Source organism: Prionailurus viverrinus, chromosome X (assembly GCF_022837055.1).
Source record: "Prionailurus viverrinus isolate Anna chromosome X, UM_Priviv_1.0, whole genome shotgun sequence".
Classification (NCBI taxonomy): domain Eukaryota; kingdom Metazoa; phylum Chordata; class Mammalia; order Carnivora; family Felidae; genus Prionailurus; species Prionailurus viverrinus.
The window spans coordinates 8768172-8782423 of NC_062579.1; the positions used below are offsets into that span (position 1 = coordinate 8768172).

General features: G+C 46.7%; 2 protein-coding genes across 5 annotated transcripts in view; one reads left to right on the forward strand and one right to left on the reverse strand.

Annotated features, from left to right (window-relative positions):
* The window catches only part of PIR (pirin), a 90781-nt gene extending 90094 nt beyond the window's left edge, over positions 1-687 (reverse strand). Inside the window, exon 1 of the mRNA XM_047843311.1 lies at positions 248-687. The gene's annotated coding sequence lies outside the window, so the exon portion shown is untranslated. The remainder of the gene's footprint in view (positions 1-247) is intronic.
* Positions 688-1675: 988 nt separating this feature from the next.
* The window catches only part of BMX (BMX non-receptor tyrosine kinase), a 54834-nt gene continuing 42257 nt past the window's right edge, over positions 1676-14252 (forward strand). Inside the window, exons 1-4 of one of the 4 annotated variants that reach the window (XR_007149017.1) lie at positions 1676-3866; positions 9717-9863; positions 10704-10808; positions 12953-13034. Coding sequence is in view for 3 of the 4 variants with exons in the window: in XM_047844454.1 (XP_047700410.1) it covers positions 3864-3866; positions 9717-9863; positions 10704-10808; positions 12953-13034 (337 nt within the window). In the remaining variant the exon portion in view is untranslated. Of the gene's footprint in view, positions 3867-7979; positions 8743-9716; positions 9864-10703; positions 10809-12952; positions 13035-14252 lie in introns of those variants that run through there. The other 3 variants (XM_047844454.1, XM_047844453.1, XM_047844455.1) reach the window with 3 other exon arrangements.

The following is a 14252-nucleotide window of genomic DNA, read 5'->3' on the forward strand; positions in this document are numbered from 1 at the left end:
CTCGGCCACGCCCCCCCAGTCAGTCACCACGCGTCCTCCCGGGAGCAGGCAATCAGTAAATACTTCCTGGGTGCTGGACAGGGGGGTTCCGAAATGAGCTTAATCCTCAAAGCCGTCCAGAACTGTCATCACACACGTACAAGCAAGCAGGAAGGGTCTCGCCCCTACCTATCTGCACTACTTCGAGGTCCTTCCGGACTCCCCGCCCAGAAATCCGAGCCACCCGAACCACGGACGCGGCGCTTACCGGATCGCAGTGCTTTGCCGCCAGGAAAGCCGCCTCCCACCTTCGCCAAACGTCAGGGTCCTACTTAAGCGTCCGCCGGCAGCTCCCGGGAGCCTGGGCCGGGAGTCTACGGCGGGCCGGGGAGGGCGGGGCCCCGCGCGGCGCTCCCGGCCCCGCCGCCCCCGCGGGCGCGCGGCCCCCACGCGGCGGCAGCTGGAGCCCGGGCGGCGGCGCGGGGCGCGAGGGCGCCTCACCGTGACTCAGCGTTTCGCCGCCCGCGGCCGCAGCGGGGCGGGAGGCGGGAGTCTGCGGGGCTCGGGGGGCGGGGGCGGGCGAGGGTGCGCTCCCGTCTCTCCAGGCCGCCGGGCTCCTCCCGCGCCCCCTTCCGCCCCTCCCCTGCCTGCTCGGCGACCCAGCGACCTCTGCGCCCCTCCCGCCCCGGAGAGGCGCGCCCCCGCGGGCGTCCGGGCGGGAGCTCCCGGCCCGTCAAGGACCCGCCCCCACCTCGTTAGGAGGCCCGTCGTTCACTGGAGTCTCTGGTCGCGCGTCCCTCAGAGCGGGGCTGCACGTTCCAATCGTGCCTCCAGCACTTGTTAGCTGTGCGACCTGGGCCAGCTGGCTCAGCCTCTCTGTGCCTCCAGCTCCTCCACTGCAAAACGGGGGTGGGGATAATGGAACCAGCCTGGTAATGAGAATTAAGCGAACTTGGTGTGTCCTAAGCACGACACAATTGTTTGTTGCATAAATATGTCGCCTGCTGTTTGGCCCTTAGAATGGGGGGGGGGGGAGCGGTGGAGGTGAGGGCAGGAATGGAGGCGCCGACACTCTTTTGCCTGAAGAAGAGACAGGCTCGCGCCAGGCGACAGTTGGGTAAGAGCGCGCTTGTCGTGGGCGTGCTTGTGGACAGGCATTGGAGAGTTTTCCCAGGGCAGTGCACAGTCGCAGCGCCGGTGAGCGCGTCCAGCTCCCTGCTGGGGTTGTTAACCAGGAGGACGGCACGGCCGCCAGCTTCTGTCCTCCAAACACCAGAAGAGCTTGTTGTGTGGTTTAGAGAAAGGAAAGAAAGTGGCACTTCCAAAGCGGGGACCAGAAAACTTTGTAAAGGGCCGGATGGTAAATGTTTTCAACTCTGCAGGCCACATATGTTCTCTGTGGAGACCGTTCCAAGGTTGGCCTCTGTAGCAACAAACCAGCCATAGACAACATGGAAGTAAACGGGTGCGGCTGTTTCAATAAAACTTCAGTTATGGCTCCTGTTGGGGAGGGAGGATTTCCTCTGCCCTTCAAGGTCCTTGTAGCTGGACTGAGAATCAAGTCGACGGGAGACAGATTAACAGGAGAAAATCGAATTTAATTCTGTGAGTACGGGGAATTCGCAGAGCTGTGAAATTCCAAAGACAGTGAGGCAACATGAGGCTTTCTGGCATCCTGAGCTCAGGACAGGGATGGGGGTGTGGGGACACAAAGGGAAGAAGACCATTGGAGGAAGGTGAGAGGAGATGTTTGGAAAACAAAGGTTGCCGTGCTATGCAAGTCAGTCTCTAGGTAAAGAGGAATCTCTGTTAATCACGTCCACCCTCCACCCCCCACTCGCCCATCTCCTCTCATCAAGACCGAGGTTATCCGTTCCACCACCGAGGCCGAGATTTAATAGGCAAGCATCTCTAGGAGAGGGGATACATTTAATCTTCCATCCCAGTAGGTGTAAACCATTCACATCGGATCCCAACCTCCATGTAGATCATTTTAGCACCAGAGGAGTAAATGCAGGAGGTGGTGGGGCGATACCCCCACTGAAGAGATTCCAGGGCAAAAGCGCAGGCTGTACAGAGACACTACTGGAGCCCTTGGAGGCTTACTCTTTAGCAAAGAGAGACAGACATTAAAGGTAATAAATAAATCGTGCAGCAGGTGTCAAATGCTGTGGAAAGAGACGAAGCGGAGCAGAGAGAGGGAGATCCTCAGCGCTGGGTGGAGTGAGATTGTAGTACTAAACAAGGTGGTCCAGGTAGGGCTCGTTAGGAAGATGCCACTTGAAGCAGAGCCCCAAGATGAGGACATGAACCAGGCAGATGTCTGTGGCAGTTTGCCAAGCAGAGGAAACCACCGAATGCTGAAATTTAGAATCAGAAGCAGGTAGATGGTGTTTAAAGCCATGGCACAAATGAATTTTTTAAAGTGAGGGGAAAGAACAATAGAGGTCAGCCAGAAGCCAGAAGAAGCTCGCTCGTGCCTTAGAGAACGTTCCCGAGGGTGTCACTGGGTACGGGTGCCAGCGCAGAGGATAATTTGAACAGATTAAATCACGTAATCGCAACAGCAGGTTGCCACAACAAGTTGGAATTAAACTAAAGACGTGCCAAATACAAAGCCAAAGAAAGGTTCGGGAGACGTGGCAGAGGAAGCGAATGAATAGAAGTCAATAAATCTACGACATTTGACTCAGAGGAAACCACTCCCCACGACTGCCCCGGAGAGTTTCAAGGCCCAAGAAGGGATGGGGATCCTAAGAGATTGTGCCCAGGTGTTTCCAGTACTGGACTTAAACCTTCACTTGGGGGTTCTGCCTCCGCTAGACATAAGGCCCCTGAAGCTGTGGGCTGCCTCTGTTCTGTTTACTCCTGTCTCTGCTGGGCCCACGGCAGGTTCTCACTAAGACCCGACCGGATGATGAGTGAACAGCAATGATGCGAATCCCGCGTCCACCCAAAGGAATACTCTTTGCAAGTTAGTAGCTTCACTCTCGTCTGCCACCCCAAGATTTCATCACACCGTGGAGGTTTCCAAATAAGTCTGAGTAGCCAAGCGTGTATAAGTTAATACAGTTGTCAACGCAATGCCAAAAGGCTGGCTGTGGTTTTCGGCCGTTGATAGTAGAGCCTAAAAGAACTCATTAGATGTATTTCACGTTACCGGTCAGCGTGCACCAGAGAAAAGGGTGGAATGAGGAAAGCCGAAAGCGGTGATGTTGTCAGAATGATGTCCAGTGACAATCACTCTTTTTCATTGCAATCTTGGTGCATTGGCCAAACTGATCTCTTTTCTGCTTCTGGATTTCTTAATACCTTAAGGTGGGGAAATGTGCCCCTTTTGGGTCATATTAACTGTCTTTATCTGTTGCATATTCTCCAGCCTCCGCTCGCCCAGGGTCCACTTGGAGTGTTCATTGCTTTCTCTCTGTGCACTTTGGCATTACCTCACGGTTTCCTGATTCTTGAGAGAAGTCAGCGTCAGAAGCGGGGTTTTGCTGAGATATTTTCTTGTCCTTTCCAGCACAGAACTCTATAAACAAAGGCAGGGTTATCACATGTACCCGACAGCTGCCTGGGAAAAGCGGGAGCTGTAGTTATCAAAATTGGAACCTTTATGAAAAATGCTTTTGTCTCCGTTTTTGTTGCGTTCAATCAGATCAACAAGTGTTGGCTAAGTGCTGAGCGTGGTTTCCTGTGGGATTGTGCAAGGCCCTTGCAGGACAATAAACGTTTTGGGGGCACTGAGTAATGTAGCCATTTCTGACCCAGCAGCCGGGAAAATGTGAGACAATTTGCTGCCGCTGGAAGGAAGGCAGCGGGGGCCGTGTTCCTGCAAGAGCAGACCAACCTCACCGCGGCGGACCCCGGCGGTGGACCCAGCCAAAATGGTGCGTTTCGTGCAGGTGCCTACACGATGTCATATCCTACAGGCAAATAGGCTCAGGACGATGAATGTGAAATTGCCGGGGCTCCTCCAGGGACTTTGGATGAGACCGTGCAATTTGGAGGCCTGCTGTGGATTTGCTGTAAATTCCCCCCGCGTTCAGAATCTCGTTCGGGGAAGCCGTCGGGTTGTGTGTATTTCACCGTCGGCTCCAGCTAGCTCTGTGGCTTTCTCCGTAGAGTTCTGTACGCATTGCCCTTCCGTGCCTTTGCATATCAGCTTCCTAACTGCTTCTGAAGAGACAGAGCAATGTTAGTCATACCTTCTTTCACTTATCTGTGTTTTTATGATGTTATTTTAACTACAAATATTTGCTCGCAGGTTCCCGAAGTCTTCCAAAATCTGGGGCTTGGGGGTGTCTTAGATGGAGATGGAAGGATGGGGGAGGTGAACCTTTCAGTTGCACCACAGCCATACAATTTTGCAAGTTCTTGTGGACCATGAGAATTTCACTGGATTTAAAGAGTAGCGCAACTGTAACGTGGTCTAGCTCAGTGCTTTCCGAACTCTCACGAGCACAGGCTGACGCTGATACTGCCGGCCCATGGACCACGCTTAGAATAACATCCACGTATTGGTTTGTGAGAAACCCAGTGGCACAAATACACAGTCAGGAAGGGGCTGGTTCAACCTGATTCTAAGGTGACCAGTCCCAGGGCCAAAAGCTTGTAACAGATGCATGGGTCAGGTGCTTGCTGACCAGAGAATCCCTGAGGTATATTCCTGCCTCTCACGATCCCCTATTCCCAGGATCTGGTGAAGGGAGATGAGAACTGAAATTTTATCACTGAGGGTCATTTTACTGTCGTCAGCGTCTAACCTTTCCTGTGGTCTTTTTTTTTTTTTTTTAATTTTACATATGGAGTGATGAGGGGAAGGGGTACGGAGTTTAGGAATATCTACTAGCCTGCTAGGCATCATACTGCCATTTTCTCTTGATCCTCATAAAGCTTTGACGTGGTTATTGTTTTAGTCCCTTTACAGATGGGGAAGCTGGGGTTTAGCAGGGTTAAGTAACAGGCCAGGTTGCACAGAGACAGAGACAGAGCAGGGATTTGAACCCGCCAGTGTGGTGCTTTTGCCCACACCAACCTGTATCACCTAAGCAGTGTTATGGGCTACTAATTCAGCATAAGGTATTAGGACAAGGATTTATCACTTTTTGCTTTTTTCCTAACCACCCCATAGGGTAACTGAATTAGGACATACCCCATAGGATGGGGGGGGGGGGAGTCTGGCCTATTCTACAGGGTAAACAAATGCAAATTTTTAAGCTGCTTTAACAGTGCCTGGCGTAAGGCACACCCTCCTTAAATGTGAGCTAGGATTCGATCGCTCATATCCTTCAAGGTCTGGTTCTAATGCCTCCCTTCCATAATGTCTTTCTTGATTATCTTAAGAAATGACTTTCCTTCCTCAGGCCTTTCAGGGCAAAGAGATCCTGGACTCTGCTCTAGCCCTTGAGTCATTTCTTTCCACCTTTCTGTTTTTCTTTTTTTTTAACATTTATTTATTTCTGAGAGAGAGAGCGCGCCAGCAGGAGAGGGGCAGAGAGAGGGGCTGTGCTGACAGCAGAGAGCCTGATGCGGGGCTCGAACTCAAGAAACGTGAGATCCTGACCCGAGCTGAAGTCGGACACTCAACCGACTGAGCCACCCAGGCGCCCCTCTACCCTTTGCTTTCTTAACCATGATTCAGTGCCCCTAATGCGCCCAGAACTTTCCCGTAGCTTTCTCATTCAAGCCACAGAAAACGACAGAGGCGTGACCCATCTCATCTTACAGGTCAGAAAGCCGAAGCTTAGGACAGGGCAGGGCCTTGGTCAGGGTGACACAGCACACAAATGACAGCCCTATAGGCTCCTCCGTGCCTTCTCAGTCCACCACCCTCCGGCCGCCCGGCACGCTAATCAGTTATGAAACCTATCTCTCAAGTCTGCTCCTGATCTCTCGGGCAGTGGAGGTCTGGTCCTCATTTGGGGAACCACTCGCTTGATGTCCGGCCCGCTGCAGGCTCGAAATTGAAATCGAGTGTGCTGGAGAGACCTGCAGAGTGACCTCCTTACTCTCCTGCTAATGGTTCCTCACAAATGTTAAATAAGCATGGCGCTTCCAAGTCATGGTCACTCAGCAGGCACCTTCAGTGTGAAAGTGACATAATGGTTGCTGGCTTCCTAAGAGAAAATACTATGTCGATTTCTGCCAGTGTTTTGGGTGCTGGTTCTTGTTTTTGCGTCCCCTGCACTCTAATCTCTTTCTAGTTTCACGCGCTTATGGAAATAGGCAGCCTGGGCTATTTGGTAGGCAAATTGATGTGTCTATACCATGTAGGTGGTAATATGAGACACCCGCCGCATTCCACCGGCTCCCCTATGGAAATCGATTTCTGGCTAATACGAACTAGCTTTAGGATCTTGTTTCATTTTGAAAGTCTTCTGAGCCTTCCCAATTGAATTTCCCTTAAATATGGGTACACAGAGCCAGATTTGCCAGTTGTCGGACAGGCATTTGAGTCAACAGTGGTACCTGAGCCTGGTGACTTATTGTCCTAACACAGGGAGGAAACAATGCATTGCTAAAAATTAGTCATCACCACTGGTTATCTCTTCCTATACCAAGGGAGACCATAAAAATGCCTTCCATTTGGAATCTAGGCTAATCTAGGAGAAGAGAGAAGTACAAGGAAGAGATAGAAGCAAATAGAAGTAGAAAGGCAGGTCCAAACCTGAGCAAGAGCCAGATATGGTCTTAGAAGAAACTGATCTGGATGAGACAAAAAGCATGAGTAATCAAAATGGGGCTCTTCAAGGGTGTTAGGAAGCTCCGGGGCCTGCTGACGGAGTTGAACTCTGAAGGTCTCCAAAGACATGTGGCTCCAGATGTGTGTTACACGAGAATGACAGATTGCAGACCTATCTGCACAGAGTGCGAACTCATTTTTGTGAAAATAAATACGTGCACGTATGTATTCAAAAGAATCTAGATGTGTGTTCACCAAGATGTTAACAGGTTTTTTTTTCCTTTGCTTATTTGTAGTTCTTCATTTTGTAGAATAAACATACATCACATCTGATTTTAGAAATGAAAGCCAAAAAATTCACAAAAGGCAGGACTTTGGAATGAACAAATTTGTTGCAATTTGACAAATTATGTGGCATCAGGTGCAACAACATGCATAAAGCCTTGGAGATATATCAGAAAGTGTGTCCAAGGACTTGGAACGGTCCTTTTGAGCCCATTTTCTTCTTCCCCTCAAGATACAAAAGCAACTTTGAGAATTTCATTTCTCGGTGATTTCTGCGACTCACCATACTGATTTTTTAGATAAAATTTCCCTCCCCCAAATTTTAATGTAATGAATGTAAAAGTTCTATAAACAGAAAAGCATATGTACTAGGAAAGGCTGCTTATACATTGACATTGCAGTTTGCATTTTTAAAACAGTGCTCTTAGTGTGACAAGTCCATTCAGTATCTGAAAAAGTTCTGAAAAGTAAACTTTCTCTCTTATTTTGAAGAGTAAACTTTCTATTCAACTAATCAGATCTATTTAACTTGCATTCTGCTTTGAGGAGTCATGTTCTAGCTGTGGAGACAAAAGACGTTTGACAAAAGTTTTCACAGTTTTTTTTTTTTATGCTTTCTTAGTAAAACTTTTAATTGCAGGAATATAAAAGGCAAAAGTGCCCTAAAACTATACCCAGTGTGTGGTATGGCTTCCCAAGAGGGGAATTAACTCAAAAACACTAGACTCTGCACAGTTTCAGTAACCCTTCAAGCAAATCTCTTCCGGCCATTGACTCTGGGTATAGGAAATAATCTTATCTGGGAACGCCTGGGTGGCTCAGTCAGTTGAGCATCCAACTCTTGATTTTGGCTCAGATCATGATCTCAGGGTCGTGGGTTTGAGCCCTGTGTCGGCCTCCACACTGGGTGTGGAACCTGGTTGGGATTCTGTCTCTCCTCTCTCTGCCTCTGCACTGCTTGTGCCTCTCCCCCCCCCCCCACCCCAAGAAAAGAAAAGAAAAGAAAAGAAAAGAAAAGAAAAGAAAAGAAAAAAATCTTATCTGACCAGGCATATGTGTAGAGTTTCTAACGAAGCAAAGGTGAAAAGTAGGTGTACCTGTCTTCCCAGGTCCTGCTGGGTTTACTACCCCCGACCTCTGCCCCATCTTTGAGTCCAGGGCCCACGAAACCAGTGACCATGACAAATAGCACCCACTGTGGTCAAAAGAAACCCATTCTACTTTCCCAAAGGAATTATGCTTTTCTTTCCAGATAAAACGATATTCAAAACAGAAAGTGACCGATGGATAAGATTTGTAATGGATAAGATTTCCATTACTTCTGCCTCTAAAGCAATCGATGCCCTTGGAGAACATTTGAGGGATTAATAGTCACTTCATCTGTATAAATAATGAACATACGCTGACTTTTTGATTCCCGTTTCTACAGTGGTGTGGTCTATGTCAGGAGGGAAGCTGGCTGGACCTGATGGTGGTTTATTCAATGTGTCTCCCTTCCTTCCCGCTTCCCTGCCATAGTGGGCCCATCACGCTCTGGGTCAGTGAGAAGTGGCCTTTAACGATTGGACAGGTTCACTTGGCATCCTCTCCCATCCACACAGAGCAGTGCCTCTGTGGGTGCTTCCTGATAGAGAGTGATAAATAGGATGCAAATATGTTCTTTGTAATCCATGATCTTGGCATAGCCAGAGGGAATATGAGCACCTGTGCCTCAGGACAGTAACTTTTTGCTTAGACCTCGAGAGTTGACTCGACGTTAAGGACCCACAAGCACACCCGAGCTGATCAAATGTAAGGTGAGTAAAGTTAACGATACGCAGATTATCAGTAGACAAAGAACGATAGAAATTATTGAACCTCTGACTGCTAATAATCCTGAGATTTCACAAAACAAAGAATTTAAGAAAGTTTACCTTTTGCGGCCCACTACTTAACATTACTATAAAACAAAACAAAACAAAACATTACTTTTCGTTACCAGATCTGATATCAGACTTGAGGGTGAAGCAACAGTCTTAGTAGCACCAGAAAGTTAATGTATTTATTTTTTAGAAATACCTTAAACTTTCACGGCAACATGGTTCAGGAAGGAAAAGCAAGACGGTTTTTAGTTTGTAAGGTACCAATTTTTTTTCAGTTTCTTAAAAATTGATTTGGGTAGCATTTTTTAAATGTTTTGTTCTCAGAAATCCTGAAAATCATATCCGTGCCCTTTATGTTAAAGCTCTGATTATGATCAGGAACTGTGGGTAGCACTTACAATGCTATCAGAGTCTCACAGTGGTTTGGATGATTTGGTCAAAGAGGAGTCACATTGACAGAGAGAAATTTGTTGGCCAATCACTTCAGACACGGTGAGCTGTCTGGAGTCCACAAATATTTCAAAGTTTGAGCAAATCCAATTCGATTCAACAAATGCCCGTAGAATGCTTAAGGAATAAGGAGACCTTTGATAAGGTGGTCTGGGGGCAGGTGCAACGATGGTGGGTTTATGAGCCAGAATGGGACGAGTACGATACATAAAATATCGTAAACAAATCAACATATTTATACCAGTCAGAGCCAAAGCAGTAGGAATGAAGGGCAAGCGCATGTGTATTTAAGAGACTGCTTAATTAAATTTTTTTCTCTAGTCCTAAATATAAGTTGTAGAAATTATATTATTCATATTATCCCTGACTGACAAAGAGTTGGCTAAAAATTCTGAAGGCTAAAAGAGAACGTCGCTGGGTGCTACACACACTCATTTTCATTATTTTATTTTATTTAGGACGACGATATGGACACAAAATCCATTCTAGAAGAACTTCTTCTCAAAAGGTCACAGCAAAAAAAGAAAATGTCGCCAAGTAATTACAAAGAGAGGCTTTTTGTTTTAACCAAAACAAATCTCTCCTACTATGAATATGACAAAATGGTGAGACCCTACTTATTCCATTGTTTTTGTACTGTTTATTTTTCTTGAGTCTCCACAAAGTGCTTAATTATAATGGAACAATGTCACGCTTCTTAGCTTACATAGTAAAGATCAACTTGCCCTCACTTATCACATGGTCTTTTCTTAACCAAGGTATGAGTAATTCAAGATAAAGGGCTTTAAAATACTGGCTAACTTTACTAAGGCAAATTGTACCCTTTAGAACAGTGGTCCTCAACTGAGGGGGGTTTGGCCCCCCCAGGGGACATTTTTGGTTATCATGATGGGGGGGGTGTGCTACTGGCATCTAGTGGGTACAGGCCAGAGTTACTGCCAAACATCCTATAACGTGCAGAACAGCCCCCACAACAGAGAACGATCTGGCCCCAAAGAGTGCTGAAGATAAGAAACACTGCCTTAACACTCTGCTGGAAATAAGACTATTTCTATAAAGCTGAGAATTCTATCAGAGCAGAAATACTGAAAGACTGTCTTAAAATTGGAACAAAATTAAGATGCTTCCTGGAGTTAAATTTTGATTTTCCCAAGTGGATTAAGCAAGCACGTGACAGGTGATTGGAAATGTGTTTCAAGATTATCAAACAAAAATTAAGTACTGCTTAAAGACTTGCTTTTGGAGGCGTATATATGAGCTTGTGTCCACACTCGAAAACATATTCTGTTGCCATTGGATTTTGACCACGATGGAATAATTGGAAGAATTCTCACATAGCCGTCCCACCTCTCAATCTCCCTCCTAGGATAACCTTCACTTTATGCTTTTCCTTGTGTGCCATTGTGCATTGCATGAGGCATCTAATATTTTGGTTTTTAATTCAGAAAAGAGGCAGCAGAAAAGGATCAATTGAGATTAAGAAAATCAGATGCGTGGAGAAAGTAAACCTTGAGGAGCAGACCCCTGTGGAAAGACAGTATCCGTTTCAGGTAAGGGGCGGGACAGGGACAACGTTCTATTGGGCGGATGGCTTTTGTTTTAATATTTTCGATCGTGAACTCAATATATGGTCTATAACCAAAGGTGTTGCGAAACGATAAAGACAGTGACAAGGCTTGACACGTCCCCAGATGGGAGCTGGGCATTTTGCTGAAATTCTACCTACCGATCTGCTTCGCTTGGAGGGAGAAAAGAAAGGATGAGCAAGTAGCCACAGTGGCCTGACTTGTCCTGGGGCCTCACAATATTTCATCAAACACTGCTAAGCACTTCCAAGGGGCTACAAGGTACTAGACACACTATAAGGAGTCAAATGCCATCCTTGTCCCCAAGGCATTTCCAGATCATTATAAGGCAGTGAGGGTGAGTGTTAAGATGAAGGTCTGCAGAGGAGCCGGGGTGACCCAGGAAGCGGAAGCTCAGTCCTCACTCCCAAAGGTCAGGGAGATGATCTATCTATTGGAAGTGACCCTCGGGTTAAGAAAGACCAGTGGTTAGCCCAGCAAAAACAGGAAGGGCAGTGAAACAAAAGAAACAGCAGATGTCAAGGCCCTGTAGGTGAAGTAGGAATAACACCAGCCTTATGAGCAAGTGAAGGACATGAGCCTGGAAAGGTGGGCACCGCCATATCATGAAAGGCTTCGCACAGCATACTAAGGAGTTTGCATTTTACCCTGAAGTATTTTATGCAATGGTATGGTGCAGAAAGTGTGCTTACAGTACCCTTTGGAAGCGGCTTGATCTGCATCGTGCCCTAGTTTTATTACATCATTAATACTTATCTTTCCAATCTAAAGGCAGACGGACCGACTGTCCTTCCGATGGTCAGACTACCCAGGGGTAGTGACTCGAGGGAACTGTGGCCAAAAATGAAATAAAATCATCTGGTTGGTGAACAGGCCATACTTCCTATTTAAAAAAAACTTTTTTAATGTTTTATTTATTTTTGACAGAGAGAGATAGAGCATGAGCGGGGGAGGGGCAGAGAGAGAGGGAGACACAGAATCCGAAGCAGGCTCCAGGCTCTGAGCTGTCAGCACAGAGCCCGATGCGGGGCTCGAACTCACAGACCGTGAGATCATGACCTGAGCTGAAGTCGGATGCTCAACCGACTGAGCCACCCAGGCGCCCCCATACTTCCTATTTTAAAAGCAAACATTGCCCAATTGGAAGAAACCAGGGGAGTGTGTGCTCACGGAAGATGCTTCATATTCTTATCACAGAAGCATGGAACACTCAAAAGAACACAGGCTCTGGAGGCGCACAGAGCTCCTAACTCCACGGCTTATATTTGTCTATTACCATAGACAACACATTCAACCCTCTATCTGAGTTGGTTTCTTCATTTACAAAGTGGGCATAATCGTATATATTTCATAGAGTTGAAATAGGATTAAAATCTTAAAGTATCTAGGAAAGATTCCAGACAGTAGTAGATATTTAATAAATGGTCTGTAACATTTACCCACGAAAATGCAATAAACTAGAGAACGATCTGGGGAAGACATTATAATGTTCCAACATTTAAACAAGCATCTTAAAGAAAAGAAAATGATTTATGCTGGGGATTCCCAGGGTGGGACATGACCCAAGGAAACAAAGTAACAGGGAGACAGATTTTTACTCAATATAAGCAGGAACTATATAATGATCAGATTATATGGAAATTGCCAAGGGTGGTATAGCAAAGGTAAAGGACATTGCATCCCTGAAGATATTTTTAAGGATAGAACAGGTAAACATTTTCCAATGGGGTATAAAGAGAGTCATGCACTGGGTTGATGGATGGACCAGAACATTCCTAAGACACGTGTCATAGCTAACATTTTGTACTTTCATAATTCTCCATGGTCCAGGGCATGTATGCTGGGACCTCTGGGACCTCAGTGTTCACGAATGTCAGATGCCTCACTGCCATGATTTTCCCAAATGTAGAAGTGTCTGGGAGAAAACAAACTGGGGGGGGGGGGTGGAGGATAAAAAGAACTAGATTTTTTTTAATCTAATTCCAAAGGTATTGCATATTTCATAAGCAAACTCAACTTTTCTTTTGGATCCCAGAAAATGTGCAGTTGCCCCGGAATGAACCATGGATGCAATTATATCTCAATGAACCCAATCTCTTCCTTTCCAGATTGTCTATAAAGACGGGCTTCTCTATGTCTACGCGTCAAATGAAGAGAGCCGAAGTCAGTGGTTGAAAGCATTACAAAAAGGTAATTTGGAAAAGTCATAAAAGATGGCCACCAATTGAGTTCTGTTGAGGCTCCGTGGAGGAAAGATATGGCAGTGGATTCTCCCTTGGCTTTTCCTAGGAACCTCAGAGAATGGGTCATGCTCATTCTCATTTTGCATTCTCATTGTTACACGGGGCGAGCCTGTGGATCCGATTCCCTTCCTCCCCGCTCCGCACCCACACAGAGCGGCTATTGTGCCCTCCCAGCAGCGCGGGGGAAGCCAGACCACCTGCTCTCCACCCGCTGTGCCTTTACCAGGGCAAAGTCTAGGTTCTCGTGGGGCCTGTGGCTACTGGACTTTGGATGTTTACAGAAAGTTCTATCTAATACTTACCACGTACTCAATATCTGCCAACTACTGTGGCAAGTACGCTGTAAAATATTTTCTTAAGTAATCCTCTCGACAGCTCTATGGAAGGGGGTAATATTATTCTCCTTTTCTCAGATGAGTGGAATTAAAGAGACGTGGCCGGTGTCGCGTACCTAATAATGGAGAACTCGTAACTTGGTGGCCCAAACCCAGCTTTTGAACCAGGGCAGTAGAAATGCTAGGCAAAACTGGGGATTTAATGAAGCTTCTACTCAGGGATTCTTAGGCTGCTCTGGTGACCACCTTTGGCAGAAGAGACAAAATGGTTAGTAATTTCGTGCTATGATATTTTTCCCTGGGATGTTTTTATTTTAAAGGTAGGTCAGAGTGTGAGGACAGTATATGACTCAAATGAATGACTCTATTGGTGTGATTTCAGGTACTAAGCCCCCAGGCAGGGTACGGTTTTGTTTTAATTCATTTAAGTTTTAGATGCGGGTTCTTTTTCCGTATACTTCAAATTATACCACTGTAGACGACGACCGACTTTGGTGCAAATACATCCTTTTTTTCTTGTTCCACACGCAGGACTTCATCTTCCCTTGGCACGAAAGAGTTTAGCCCCTATTCTGTAGGTCGAGTGGTCTGGTGAGGGGAGTAGCCTCCCTCTACCCGCTACCAGCGGGGTGAAATGAGAAGGGCATCCCTCTTAGAGACAGACAAATCCGCGTCCAAGTCCTGCTTTGCTGTGTCACCTAATAAAACCATCTCATGTCTCTGGATCTCAGTTTCCCAACCTGTGAAATGGGAGATCACATTTCTTTTTTCCTCGAGTGATCATGAGCCACACACAAATGACGCACATATACACTAAAGTATCCTCCACA